Source organism: Impatiens glandulifera, chromosome 7 (assembly GCF_907164915.1).
Source record: "Impatiens glandulifera chromosome 7, dImpGla2.1, whole genome shotgun sequence".
Classification (NCBI taxonomy): Eukaryota; Viridiplantae; Streptophyta; class Magnoliopsida; order Ericales; family Balsaminaceae; genus Impatiens; species Impatiens glandulifera.
In genome coordinates, this window is record NC_061868.1 from 42,732,321 (window position 1) to 42,748,120 (window position 15,800).

The window sequence follows — 15,800 nt, forward strand, 5'->3', positions numbered from 1 at the left end:
GTTTTCTGTGTTACTAAACTCATAATTATATTATTATCACGTTTTCTGAGATTCGTTCAGTAAAGTTATTAAAGTCTATAAAAGAGTTAATCGTTTTTTTAAAGATTTACATGCTTAATCCGTTTTTATCTTTTTTTTTTCCATATCATGTTTTGTCGCTGTCTTTAACTTATTGAGCACAAATTTTTATCTTTCCGCGTGTGGGCTAGTACTTGGGCTCATCTTTGGCATGGGCTGATCCCTGAGCCGAGCCATCAGCTTGACCCGTTGCTAGGGCTGCAGCAGATTTCACCTGTAGTCGTCTGTGGTGGTCTAGTGCGCCGACCAATTTTTTCTATCGCAATTATTTTTTTTTTACGGTAATCTCCGAATACAAATTTCATCATATATATATATATATATAAATAAATAAATAAATAAATGATATTCTCAACGAAATTCTCACGAAAGTTAAGCCACGAATTCTACGTGGCAGGTCACGTGGGTAGAAGAGAGTAAAAAAAATAATTAAATTGAAATTTTTTTATTTTCCCCAAAAGTAAAACCCTATTCTTTCTCTCTCTTTTGTTTCATTCTCTCTTTCTCTTTTGATTCATTTTTTTCATATTTAAGTTGATGTTATTTCATATAATGATTAATTCGTGTTTCTCGATCGAGGTGATGTGTATAGTCAACTCACAAACTTTGCTTCGTCCCTGTTAAATTATAGAATATGTCATAAGTTGTTATAATCAACTGTTAAATTTGAAAAAGAAAAAAAGATGAATATAAAAGATGACATTGGTTTTATTTTTATCATAATGTAATAGGGTAGGGGAAAATGACAGATTTAAATTCAAGGGGCAATATTAAAATTCTCAAGAAATCAACAAAGATGGGCGCACATATATATAATATTCATTTAAGAGTCATTTTCTTATTTTTTCTTGAGGCAAATTGTGAGATTCGTATATTTTGTCTTCTCCATTTCGAGATGATTAGCTACTCGCTCTGCAAATATCTTGAACACCATGTCTAAGGGGAGCTCCCCGAAATGGGTCACCAACATTGACTCAGAAACTGCTCTAATACGTTTGGCTATATTTTCTCCACTTTTCTTTTTATTAAATATACTGTTGTAATCATCTTCATCATTTGGGTCCCAATTGCACTTGTAAACCTCAATTTTGTCAAGATCAAAAGAGTTCTCTTTCATAACTATTTCCTTCACTTCATCACAGTAAGGAGTATAAAAAGGTAAATTGAATGAATCCACATCTTCCTTTTTAACTAGCCCCTGTAATCACAACCAAACTAGTTGATATATATATGTGTATGTAAACAAAAAATCTTTAAAAAGAGAAGAAAACAAAGTCTTTTAGAAATTAACAAGCATTCTCTAAAGAATTTAAAATAGAATCCAAACCTGAGAAACCATATCAAGAAGTGATTGAGCCAATAATTCCCAAAGGCAACAACCATCATTGCTAGATGGTTCTGGAATGCTCCTTCCCAAAAGTGTAAGGATCATTTTCCCTTTTGGCAAAATTTCTTGAGATCTCTTGTTAAGGAATGAGTAAAAGTCCTTATTAAATTGATTCTTGTAAGCATCAAACACAATGGGAAGACAATCTTTGGCCATGTAGATATGTCCTTTGTTGTCTAGATTTTCTGGTACCTATATTATAATCAATATCAAATTAATTATGAAAAAAATAGTTAATTAGAAGCTATGTTTAAACATTGATTTTTTTTTTTTGTTTTGTTAAAATAAACCTGAGAGAGCCAATGAAGACTACTCGAAGAGTGTACAAAATGCAAACTTTTGCTTGGTAGCAACCTCTCATAAAAAGATGATGCCACGACAGAGATGAAACACCTTTGACTAAATTCATGTCCATATTTCTCCTTAAGTTGCTCGTAGAATAATGGGAGTGCATTAAAAATGTTATTGAAGTCGTTTTTGTACAAATCGTTCAACAAAATCGATATCTCTGGGGATTGGTTGTTGTTTTGGTTGGACAAAGTGTAGAAGGTGTCGATAATCTCTGACATAAATAACAGAGTGTTGGGCCCAGAACCACAACCAATATCCGCAATCTTAAAACTCTTTAATTTTTCAAATGATGTTAAATGATTTGTAAACATCTCTTTGATGGTATTCTTCACAATTGGCAGTGCCATATTCATCCACCTCATCTAAATGGAATTGGAGAAAAGAGAATAAGTTTAGGTAATTTATGAAAAAGTAAATGTTCCACTACTCATGGATTAAAAAATGGCATAAGTTTATTTTCATAGGTTTTAAGCTGATGAAAGTATAGATAAATATAATGAGAGATATAAACCTGAATATTTGAATTTTTTGCGTAACTCTTCTCTCCATCACCTTGCTTCATGTGAAGAATGTTTATGGTAGACATATCTGATCAATGAGATTTCATAAGAGAAACTTCACATATTTATAGCCTTACTAGGTTTGGGTTATTTTAATAATCTAAATCCAAAAATAATTCATTTTCTCTACTATTTAAAACACCCTTTCTTTTTAAATTATTATTTATTATTATTATATATTATACTACATATTAAGTTTTTTTTTTATAAAAAATAATATATACCTCCTTAAAATTATCATTTAATAACTCATATTATTTAATTAACAGATAAAAAAAAAATGTACATAATTATAAGCCTGAAACACAGTTATGCTTAGTTCAGATTCAGATTATTTAAATAACTTAATTATTTAAATAACTTAATTAATTATTTAAATAATTGGTGATAATTTTGAGATATATATATTTTTGGTAAAAAAAATTAAGTGTATTAATATATAATAATAAAATAAAAAATAATAATTTAAAATAAAATGTATTTTAGAATGTTAGATAATGAATTGAATAATGTGATTGACGAGAGGGAGAATGATATGATAATTATAGTTGATTTAAATAACCTATATCGAATAAGGTTTTACATGTCACTTTTTTCTATTATTTTTTTCCAATTAAAGTAGAACTAGCATGATACCCACCACCATGGTCCCCGTTTAGATTCAAACCATTTTCAGATGCAATTAAATCCGTGACTTTTTGATCTTTTAATTCGACTTTTACCACTGAACTATGGTGTTGTCACTATCTTATTAAAGTACATAATAAAAGGAAAATAAACAAGGGAAAACCGGCAAAGAAAAAGTATAAGGAGTAAAAAAATGAAATATTTGTGTTGTTATATATATATATATATATAGACTGTATAATTTAAATGAGATAAAAGTGATAATTTTTATGAAAATCAAACTTTATATTTGTTTTAAAATATAAAGTCTTATTAGCTCAGTTGATTAAAATGTTTTTATTATATTCTTAGATTATAAATTCAAAACTTATATATGTCATTTTTATTTTTTAAATTTAACTGTTTCAAATTTTATGAGCGGATCAAACCCTCAAATTAACAATTCGACCAGTTACTCTAACAAAACGGGTCGTGTTTATGGTGTGATGACCTAATGATTTAAAAAAAATTGTTTATATATATTTATTATAAAAATTAATACAAAATTTAAAATGATATAAATGCATAATCACACTTTATATTTATTTTAAAATATGAAGTCTTAATTATCATTGTGAACTTCAAAACTAATATATCTTATTTTTAATTTTATTTTTTAAATTTAACCGTTTAAATTTTATGGTTGAGTTAACACTATTTATTTACTCTAATCAAATAGGTAGTGCGAGTACTCAGTAATTTGAGAAAATTATGTTTATATATATTACAAAATTAATACATTTTTTTTTGAATTAATGAGAATTAGTATAACCCCTATAACTATGACTTCGATTCAACAAAATTTAAAATTATATAAATGTAGTGTCACACTTTTATCAAATATTATGTTATTTTAAAATATAAAGTTTTATTAGTTTAGTTAATTTATTTGTTATATTTATATTGTTGTAAGTTCAAAATTTATATGTCATTTATAATGTTATTTTTAAAATTTAACCATGATGAAGAGTTTGTTAAAATAGAGAAAGATTATATTGAATGTTATATTTAAAGTTACATAGGTTAGCTCTAATATATAGACAATAGATTACACTAATAAAAAAACTAATATAATATTAATATTATATTGTGATAATATCTTACAAATATATTATCTTTATATTATAACATTCCTTCTCAAACTTATGATGGAAATGATTTGAACAATTTGAGGTTGAAGACGAGATGTTGAAATGTTGATGATGTATTTTTCAAACTTCAGAAACTCATGAGCTCCATCTAGTTAAAAGATGGAAGTGTGTTGACTGATAAAACAACGAAGAAGTAGAATCCCATGGGCATTGAATGCTTAGGTGAAACAACAACTGAATGAACACTAAAGTTACTCGTGAGTCTCGAGATCCATCCTACGACGGGATAGTAGTGTGTTGCATAAAATCAACGAAAAATGTAGATTACCATGGGCATAGAATGTTAGGTGAAACAACATCTGAAAAGAAACACATCATAACGAATTGATGGTAGTGTGTGACTAAATAACTAGTAAGGAAACCCATATGATTGGATTAAGATTAATAAAAATATGAGCATTGACTACTAGGATAAAGTAATAACTGAAAACAAAACTCAGAGAATATAATTGTCAAAAAAAAAAAATCAATAGAATTATTTGAAAAAAAATATTATTAAAAATATAATAATAATTAATAGAGCTTTATTAGAGCCATCCATCAAAGACTAAAGTAACCATTGATGGAGGCACCGAAAGACTAAATTTTATAGCTTAAGAACAAAACTTTGACTCTAATATTATGTTAATTTAGAAGAAATTGAATTAGAATGTTATTTGGGTCAATCCCCAAAATAACAATCCGACTCGTTTATTCTAAGAAAAAGGTAGTGTGTTCTGGTGTGTTTAGTTAATTATTTGAAAAAACTGTATTCCTATATATATATTTAATAAATGTGGATCTAACTTATTCTATACTAACTAGGGGTGAGCAAACGGGTAAACCCAACCCATATTACCCAACCTATATTCAACCCAAATTAAATTTACCCAACTCATAATTTAACCCATATTATTTACTAATATGGGTTGGGTTAAGTATGGGTTGGGTAACCCAAATTATTTTATTTTTATTTTTTCATTTAACATGTATTTGACTCATTTAACACATTTTTATTCGTTTAACACGTTTTTGACATATTTAAGATGTTTTTCATATTTTTCATGTTTTTAACACGTTTTAACATGATTAACACATTTTTCACATTTTGACATGTTTAATACGTTTTTTACACGTTTAACACGTTTTGACACGTTTAACACATTTTGACACGTTTAACACATTTTTGACACGTTTTTGGCACGTTTAACACATTTTTGATACGTTGAACACGTTTTACATATTATTAACATGTTTAATACGTTTTTAACACGTTTTTGACATGTTTTTCCATGATTACGACACATTTAACACATTTTGACATGTTTTTCACGTTTTTGACACGTTTAACACGTTTAACATGTTTTTAACATTCCTAACACATTTAACATGTTTTTACATGTTTTCACGTTTTTTGCACGTTTAACGCGTTTTGACACGTTTAACACATTTTCTACGTTTTTGACACGTTTAACACGTTTTTGATACGTTTTCATGTTTTCGACATGTTTAATACGTTTTTCACACGTTTAACACCTTTTTGGCACGTTTAACACATTTTGACACGTTTAACATTGTTTTCATGTTTTGACATGTTTAACACGTTTTTGACACGTTTGACACATTTTGACACATTTTTCACGTTTTTGGCACGTTTAACACGTTTTGACATGTTTAACATGTTTTTCACATTTTTCACATTTCGACACGTTTAACATGTTTTTAATATGTTTAACATGTTTTTCACATGTTTTCACGTTTTTGACACGTTTTGGCACGTTTTAAGCACATTTTAAGTTTAACTGAGTTTTAACATGTTTAACATGTTTCTCACATTTTTGTCACGTTTAATACATTTTTCACACGTTTGACGTGCCAAAACGTGAAAATTGTGTTAAACGTGCCAAAACGTGAAAACGTGTTAACCATGTCAAAAACGTGTCAAATATGTTAATAACGTGTTAAACAAGCTAAAAACATGAAAAATATGTTAAACGTGTGAAAACGTGTTAAACATGTGAAAACCGTGTTAAATGTGTTAAACATATCAAAAACGTGTTAAACGTGTTAAAATGTCAAAAACGTGTTAATCGTGCCAAAAACGTAAAAACGTGTTAAACTTGTCAAAAACGCGTTAAACGTATTAAACATGTCAAAAATGTGTTAAACGTGACAAAACGTGATAAATGAGTTATTAGTGTGAAAACGTGTTAAACATGCCAAAAACGTGTTAAACGTGTGAAAAACGTGTTAAAATGTTAAAAACGTGTTCGACTTAAAGTTGAAAGATGATTAGTTTATATTGGATTAATATAAAGAATTAAATTAAATATATATAATTTAGGTAATTTGGGTAACCCTAACCAAACTCAAATTAAACCCAACCCATATTCAACCCAACCCATACTCAATCCAACCCATATTAACCAACCCAAATTAATATTTTGGGTTTGGGTTAGGGTTGAGTTTGGGTAAACCCAAATTATGGGTACCACTAATACTAACGCATGAACTCACTCATTTGAATTAAAGACCGAGTTCTATTTTATTTATAAATGGCCAACTATACAAGATTTTAGGTTTTCTTTTAAAGTTGATTTTTAATGTTACCATAGGTTTTCTTTAAGTTAATTTTTAATGTAACCATAATTAAATATTATGAGATTAATTATATTATTCAATTTATTAATAAAAATATAAAAATATTATTTATTTTTAAAAATATTTTATTATTGTATATTAATAGCTTTTTAAAAATATTTTAACAAAAACTAAAATATGTAGTCTTAAAACTACTCTCTTATCAACCCTTTTCAAATAAACTAAGTTTATTTAAATAAGTTGAACATGCTAATTGACTACTCGATCTTTTAAGTTTACTTGTAATAAGTTAGATAGGATGGATGAAATTGATATTTAATTATATTAAAATTTTAACTGAACAGACACAAATTAACATTTTTGAAATAAACTAAATTTATTTAAATAATTTGAACATGCTATTGACTACTCTTTGAAGATGACTTGTAATAAGTTAGATAGGATGTATGTAATTGATATTTAATTATATTAAAATTTTAACTGAACAGACACATTAACATTTTTCAAATAAACAATGTTTGTTTAAATAATTTGAACATGTTAATTGACTACTCTTAGAATTTGAATTGTAATAAGTTACACGTAGTCAATTTGAATTTGAACATGTTAATTGACTACTCTTATAATTTGAATTTGAATTTGAATTTGATAGGAGGGATGGGGGGAATGGATGGAATGATATTTAATTATATTAAGACTGATGAAATTGATATTTAATTATATTAAGACTGATGAAATTGATATTTAATTAATTAAAATCATAACTGAACAGACATGCACAATAACATTTTTCAAATAAACTATGTTTATTTAAATAATTTGAACATCTAATTGACTGCTTTTTGAAGTTGACTTGTAATAAGTTAATAGGATGATGAAAATTAAATTTATTTATATTTAAATATAAAATTAATTAAAAAATAATAATTAAATAACACTATAAAAAAATTATATCTACAAAATTAATTATATTAATTAATTTATTTAAATAAATAATATATTATTTTAAACTTATAAATATAAATTTATTTATTTTAACGTAAAATCTTTTAATTCGTAAAATCTAAATTATTTATAAACTCGTGAAATTTTAAAATCTTATTATCGTAAATTTAAAATCGTAAGAGTTTAACTATTTATAAGTTTACATATAATTAGACTTTTTAACTTTTTCTAAAATAATAAAATCTTATGATTTTAAGAGTTAATTTAAGATTTTAACCGCCTTGGTTGAGACTCATTGACGAGTAGACCAAATATGTCTTAGACTTGGATCGTGGAGTGAGCAACTAGATGCGGGTATGTGTTGAGTTATGGAGCCTACACTTATAATAAACTCTATAATAGTTAATTAAAGTTTATTGGTTTGTATTTGGTTTGGGGTTTGGGAATGACCAAGAATTATTTATGTTTTATTACCTGAATGTTTACCCTATAAATATATTAAGAGTTTACATTGATAAGACAAAATTCTAAAGAGATAAAGTGTGAGCTATGCAAAAACTATGTATTCCTTCTTCTTTTTCATAGTGAAATCTGATGGCGGCTGAAGTAGACATAGGTCATTTGAGTGAACCACTATAAATTTGTATCTTCTTGTGCTCTTCTTTTCTTGTATTTTTACAGATCGTTTCAAGTATGTCAGATTTGAGGGATCCAAATCCTAACAACTGGTATCAGAGTATTTATGCTAGATTGGAGCATTGGAAACCGATGACAAGCAAGAACAATATATGACACGAGATTGGAAGATTTGATGGAACATATTATGCATTCTGGAGGATACAGATTAATGATTATCTCTATGGAAAGAAGATTCATGTTCCTTTAAGTGAGAAACTAGAAAAGATAGATGAAATTGAATGAAAACTCCTTGATAGACGGGTTTTGAGAGTTTTCCGAGTGACGCTAGCCAAAATTATTGCTCATAACGTAGCAAAGGAGAAGACCACCATGGGTCTAATGAAAGCTTTCTTTGATATGTATGAGAAACTATCTACTAACAACAATGTACATTTAATGAAAAAAACTCTTCAATTTAAGAATGGTTGATGGTACTTCTATCACTACTTATTTGAACTAATTTAATACAATTGTAAATCAACTACTATATATTGAGATTGATTTTAGGGATGAAGTTAGTGCCCTGATTTTGTTAGCATCTCTACCAAATAATTGAGAACCTATGAGGGCAACAATTAGTAACTCTGTTAGAAATTCCAAATTGAATTTTACTGAAGTTAGAGACCGTATTTTTGATGAAGATGTTCATAAAATTGATTCTAGTAAAAAGTTCAAAGGTTCTACTCTTAATGTTGAAAATAGGGTAGAGGTAATGACAAAAATTTCAACCGAGGTAAGAGTAGATCTATGTCGAGGAATATGAGGAGTCAATTCAAGTCTGGGTGAACATTTGATTGCTGGAATTGTGGTAAGTAGAGTCACTAAACTGCAAAATAACAAAAAGAAACGGTGATGATAAAATTGATACAGCCAACGCAGTTACATAAACTGACATTGATTCATTGATTTTGTCTGTTGATAGCCCGATCGATTCACGAATTTTGAATTTAGGAGCGTCTTTTCACACCACTGCCCACAAAGAATTAATGGAGAATTATGTGGCTGGAAATTATGGGCATGGGGGACATCAAATTGAAGATGACAAACATTTCTGTTTGGAAGATTACTAAGGTGAGACACATTACAAGTTTAATACGCAATCTGATTTCTGCTACACAACTTGATGAAAAATATCATATTTTCTGTTGTAGAAATGGTGCGTGGAATGTGACTAAAGGATAAATAATTGTTGCTCGAGGTCATAAAACTAGAACGTTATAGACAATTTCAACTTATAGAGAAACAATTGTTGTTGTAGTTGATGACTCAAAGAATATTGAGCTATGACATTACAGGTTGAACCATATGAACGAAAAATAGATGAAATTTCTTTTGAAGAATGGACAAATTCCAAAACTAAAGTATGTTGAACATCAGTTATGTGAAAACTGTATTCTAACATTATATCATAAATGGTGAGCCACCAAATATTGTTGGCATGTTGGACATCAAATTGAAGATGTCAAACTGTTATATTTGGAAGATTAATAAGGTGAGACACATTCCAAGTTTAATGTGAAAGCTAATTTCTGCTACACAACCTGATGAAGAATTTAGTTGTGGAAATGGTGCATGTAAGTTGACTAAAGGATCTATAGTTGTTGCTCGCGGTCACAAAATTAGAACGTTATACACGACTTCAACTTGTATAGAAGTTGTTGTTGTAGTTGACGACTCAAAGAACATTGACTTATGAACGTAAAAGGGATGAAAATTCTTTTGAAGAATGGCCAAATTCTAGAACTGAAGTAAGTTGAACATCAGTTATGTGAAAACTACATTTTTGGAAAACAGAAACGGGTGAGTTTCTTAAAAATTGGGAAGGAGCTCACGAAAGAAAGACTAGAGTTGGTACACACTGATGTGTGGGGACCTGTACATGTTTCTTCTATTGGTGGATTATACTACTACGTGACTTTTATAGACGATTCTACAAGAAAAGTATGTGTTTACTTTATGAAGAACAAGTATGATGTATTTGTTATTTTCAAAAGTGGAAGGATTTAGTTTAAAATGAAACAAATCAGAAGGTTAAGTGCTTGAGATCCGACTAAGGAGGCGAGTATATCAGTTCAGATTTTAAAGAATATTATGATGTAAATGTGATCAATATGGTGAAGATTGTTCCTCGAACACCTCAAGAAAATGGAGTAACTGGACGGATGAATCGAACATTAAACTTGCATTTTAGAAGAATGAGATTGCATGCTGGGATGCCTAAAACGTTTTAAGCAGAAGCTATAAACATTGTTGCCTACTTGAATTAAGAATTCTTGAAGAAGACTAGAGCAATAAAAAGGTAAACCTTTCTTATTTGAAAGTGTTTGGTTGTTTATCATATGTTCATATTAATGAATGTGATAGGAGCAAGCTTGATCCAAAGTCTAAAAAATATTTTTTTATTGGTTATGGTGATATCAAGTTTGGTTATCGTTTTAAGATAATCAAAATCGGAAGATTATTTATAGCAAGAACGTTAATTTCAATGAATAAGTTCTCTACAAAGAATGTGTTAGGAAGACATTAGATGATGATTCCAAGTTGGAAGAGACTGGTATTGTCAATTTGAGAGATTTTTCAACTGAATATATACCGACTGTTGAAGAAGACCAATGGTTGAAGATGAAATCGTTGAGAACATGGTTTCAGAGGCAAATCAGCAAACACCGATTATATAGTTAAAAAGATCATTAAGAAATAGAAAACTAGTCGAGAGGTGGTCCCCATCTCTAAACTATATCTTGTTGACAGATAGAGATGAACCTAAATTACGAGGAAGCAATACAATCTAATGAATTAGACTTGGGAGCTCACTGAGCTACCAAAGGGAAAGAAAACACTTCACAATAAATGGATCTTCAAGAATAAAAAAGAACATGACAAAACCATGAGGTACAAGACAATGTTGACTGTGAACGAATTTCAATAGAAGGAAGGTATTGATTACAATGAGATCTTCTCTCTAGTAGATAAATTGATGACAATCAGAACTATTTTGAGTTTGGTTGTAAAAGAAGATTTTCATTTTCAACAAATGGATGTCAAAACTACTTTTCTTCATGGTGATTTGGATGAAGAGATTTACATGTGACAACCACAAGGCTTTGAAATCAAATGAAAAGATGAGCTTATGTGTAAGCTTCAGAAGAGGCTTTATGGTTTGAAATAAGCTCCAAGGTAATGGTACAAGAAGTTCAATAACTTCATTAAAAGTACAATTTTTTGAGATGTGAAGCTGATCATTGCTGTTATATCAAGATGTTTGATAAATCGTATATTATTCTACTTCTCTACGTTGATGACATGTTGATTCTCAGAGCAAGCTCGTATGAGATTAATAAGATAAAGAAATAGTTGTCTGAAAAGTTTGCAATGAAGAATTTAGATTCTGCAAAACAAATCATTGGGATGAGAATTTTTAGGGATAAAGAAGTTCTCAAACTTTCACAAGAAAAATATTATGAAGAAAGTTCTTAGTAGATTCAACTTGTACGGTGCAAAAATCAGTTACTACCACCTTAGGTAGTCACTTAAAACTATCTAAAGATCAATTGTTTTCAATAGAGGATAATAAAAATTACATGGACACCGTTTTGTATGCCTCTGTCATTGGTTGTATTATGTATGCGATAATTTGTACACGATTAGACATAGCACATGCAGTAAGAGTTATTAGTAGATTCATGAGAAATTCGGGTAGACAACATTGGGAAGCAGTAAAGTGGGTACTACGATACTTAAGAGGAAGAATGAGTCTCGCTTTGAGTTTTCAAAAGTCTAATATGAGTTTGGAAGGATATGTTGATGCTGACAATAGTGACGATGTTGATAATAGGAAAAGCACAAATGGTACATTTATACTCTAGAAGATATTACAATTAGTTGAATTTCAAAATTATAGAAGATTGTTGCTCTTTCTAATTATGAAGAAGAGTATATTAGTGTGATAGAGACTACTAAGGAGATGATGTGGTTGTAATCCTTTTTACGAGAATTAGGTCAAGACTACGAGGGAACTGTGTTGTGATGTGACATTCAGAGTGTCATTCATTTGACAAAGAATCATGTTTAACATGGCAGGACAAAACATATTCATGTTCGTTATAATTTCATTCGATCTGTTTTAAAAGATGGAGTGTTAGCTCTTGAGAAGATTCTTGGAAGTGAGAATCCAGCTGAAATGCTGTTGAATGCTGTGACAAATGAGAAACAAGTTGAGTGCAACTTCAGTTGGTCTTCTTAGTTAAGACCGGGTGGAAAGCTGCCATCGATCGAGAGATTATGAAGTTAGTTTCCAAGTGGAAGATTGTTGAGTTATGGAGCCTACACTTATAATAAACTCTATAATTGTTAATTAGAGTTTATTGAGTATGTATTTGGGCTTGGTCTTGGGCTGACCAAGAGTTATTTAGATTTTATTACATGAATGTTTATCCTATAAATATGTTATTATAAAAAATTTACATTGATAAGACAAAATTCTAGAGAGATAAAGTGTGAGGCATGAACTATGTATTTCTTCTTCTTCATAGTGAAATCTGGTGGCGGCTGAAGTGGACATAACTCATTGAGTGAACCACTATAAATGTGTGTCTTCTTGTGTTCTTTTTTTCTTGTGTTTTTACGGATCATTTCAAGCAGGTCGGTTTTGAGGGATTTAAATCCTAACAGTGTTGACAAAAGTGGCTAGTTTATAGGATTTATCAATCATCTTTGGTGGTGATATAAACGAAGTGAGGGACCCGTCTGAAAGAAAGAGTGTTAGACAATTGACTAGTTATATGAGAGAGTTTTCTGATACTATCGAGAATCTATAACATGTGGATCCGCCACTTGAAGATGGACGATACGCATTCAGAAGAGGCAATGGCAATGGAAATGGTGGGTTGTCTTAGTCTCGCATTGACATGTTTTAGTTAGTGAGTTGATATTTCGGGGGTGGCTAATATTTTTCAAAAGGTACTTCCGTGGATTTGTTTGGATCATAAACATATTATACTGGAGAGTAGGATTGTGGATAAGTCATGTCGTCCTTTTAGGTTCGAGAATAAGTGGTTGATTAGGGGCGAATTTGTGACGCGTGTGCAAAAATGGTGGGGTCTCAAGTTCCTTCCAGTTCGGCATCATCAAAACTTTTTATGAATTTGAAGAACTTGCGTAAGATACTAAAAATTTGGTATGTGGGTGAACGTGCAATATTTTGAGCATAGGTCGAGGATTTATGTACAACAATTAATGTTCTTGATGAGGTGGAAGAGGTTCGTGACCTTATGACGGAAGAGGTTAACTCTCGTATTTTGCTAGTTAGTAATCTTCTTGAGCTATCTAAAGAAGAAGAAATCCGGACTAGACAACGCTGCAGAGCTACTTGCATGAGAGCTGGGGATAGAAACACAAAATTCTTTCAAAGGGTCTCAAAGGCATAGGCTAGGAACAATGCAATTTACTCAATTTTAGTGTAGGGTGTTGCCCATGATTGTGAGCCTGCAATTTCAAATAGTATTGTGCAATTTTATAAAGATTTATTCAAGGAACCACATAGGCTTAAAACGAAGTATGATGGTGTGAATTTTGCTACTATTAGTGTGGAGCAAAATGACACATTTGAATCTTGTTTCACGGAAAAAAAAGTGGAGGCAGCGGTAATGGGTTGTGGTTGTGATAAGGCCCCAGGAAGCGATGGATTTACTCTAGCCTTCTTTAAAAAAATGTGTTTTTTTTCTAATAAATGATATCATGGAAGCGAAAGTTGGGCCCATATCTCGCTTATCTTCTGGTGGATCATTTGGCTTGAAAGAAACCATAGAACGTTCAGTGATCGTTATCGACCAAATGCATTTAATTCATAATTATATTATTATGACAATCGGGGAAGTTTTATTGGATAAATCAGTTGAGGTAGTTGGGGAACTCAATGATCTATTTTAAAATCTACGTGTTTGTTAATTTTTATTTTTTTTTTTATTAGTGAACTATTTTATGTTGTGTTCTTTTAAATGTTTTTCTTTCAATTTTGTATTACTTTTATCGTTAAACTTAAAGGACCCTCATCATTTATGCTTTTAAAAAAATAAAACAATTAATTACTACATTCTAATTAGTCATGGACACTATATAAAATAAAATAATGTCCATTAATTGTGGGGTACACGTGGAATTAATATGTACCCACTTGATCCACGTCAAAGATACCAAGAAAATTTTCTTATCTTATAAAGTATTATTTATAGCCAAATAAAAAATTGTTATTGTAACGATATTACAATATTTGATTCTTAAGAATTGATGATAAAGATTTTAAACACGTCATTATTTCTGTCATTAGATTTAAGAAATATTTTATTTAGTACCTGCTTGTTAATTAATCGAATTTAATACTATTAAGTACCTATTAAGGTAGGCATCATCACCACCACGACGCCATAGGCGGGCTTAGATTGTGTCAAACTTTTATATAAATTTAAATTTAATTTTGTTATACAGTGATTATAGTCATTTGACCCTATCTTCTATCTTTATAACAGATTTTTCACCTCTTACAAATTTTTATTAGTATTTTCATGTCCATGTTTTGGTAAAAAAAATATAGAGTATTAATGTCCATGTCGGGAGGTGTCATTACTAGTTCTCCTTAATTAAAAAAAAAAAAATTATATATATTTTAGTGTGTTGGTTAGCGAATTGAATAATTGAAACGACGTCTCACATTCTTTTGCATGGTTGTGGGTGACATATATTTGGAGTCTTTTTTGGAGCTTGACTAGAATTTAGTGGGTAATGTATGAGTCTCTCGATATTTATCGGGAGGTTTGGATCGAGGTAGCATATATATATATATATATATATATATATATATATATATATATATATATATAGTTGGGGTTACTATCACTAATATTTTTTGGTTAAAAAAATCATTATATTTTCAATAATTGTATTTGATCATATAATCTATAATGTCTTTATTACGACACTATCTAAAATTTGTTTGAAACATTTATAGTCGGCTGAGGAGTTTATCGACCTTCTTGAATATATTTGCGCACGCTAATTTTTTGTTTGTGTTTTTCATTTATGGTCTTTCTTGTATTTTATTTTTTTTATGTCTGTTTTGATAATTTGGTGTGCTACGAATTTCATTCTTTAATAGTCCATGCATTTTTTTTTTCAAAAAATAAGAATATAAGTGAATGATGTTTGATTTGATTGAACTATATTTAAATGTTAATATGAATTTTAAATATTTATGTAAGTACACCATCAATATATAATCAATATATAATGTACTATGAGCTAGGGTAGGATCTGCATAGGGAAATATAAATGTAATAACAAGGGAATCAAGATTATCACAACCACCAGACTTTGTGAGATAAAGCTAAATTAGTTAAGAAGAGAAATATC

General features: G+C 29.5%; 1 protein-coding gene across 1 annotated transcript; it reads right to left on the minus strand.

Moving 5' to 3' along the window:
- Positions 1-205: 205 nt before the first annotated feature.
- LOC124909965 (probable jasmonic acid carboxyl methyltransferase 2) lies at positions 206-2,163 on the minus strand. Its single transcript, XM_047450592.1, has 4 exons — positions 1,756-2,163; positions 1,406-1,657; positions 986-1,276; positions 206-334 (listed from the first exon to the last, which is right to left on the minus strand). The coding sequence occupies exons 1-4, from the start codon at positions 2,161-2,163 to the stop codon at positions 206-208; spliced, it is 1,080 nt and encodes a 359-aa protein (XP_047306548.1).
- Positions 2,164-15,800: the final 13,637 nt, after the last annotated feature.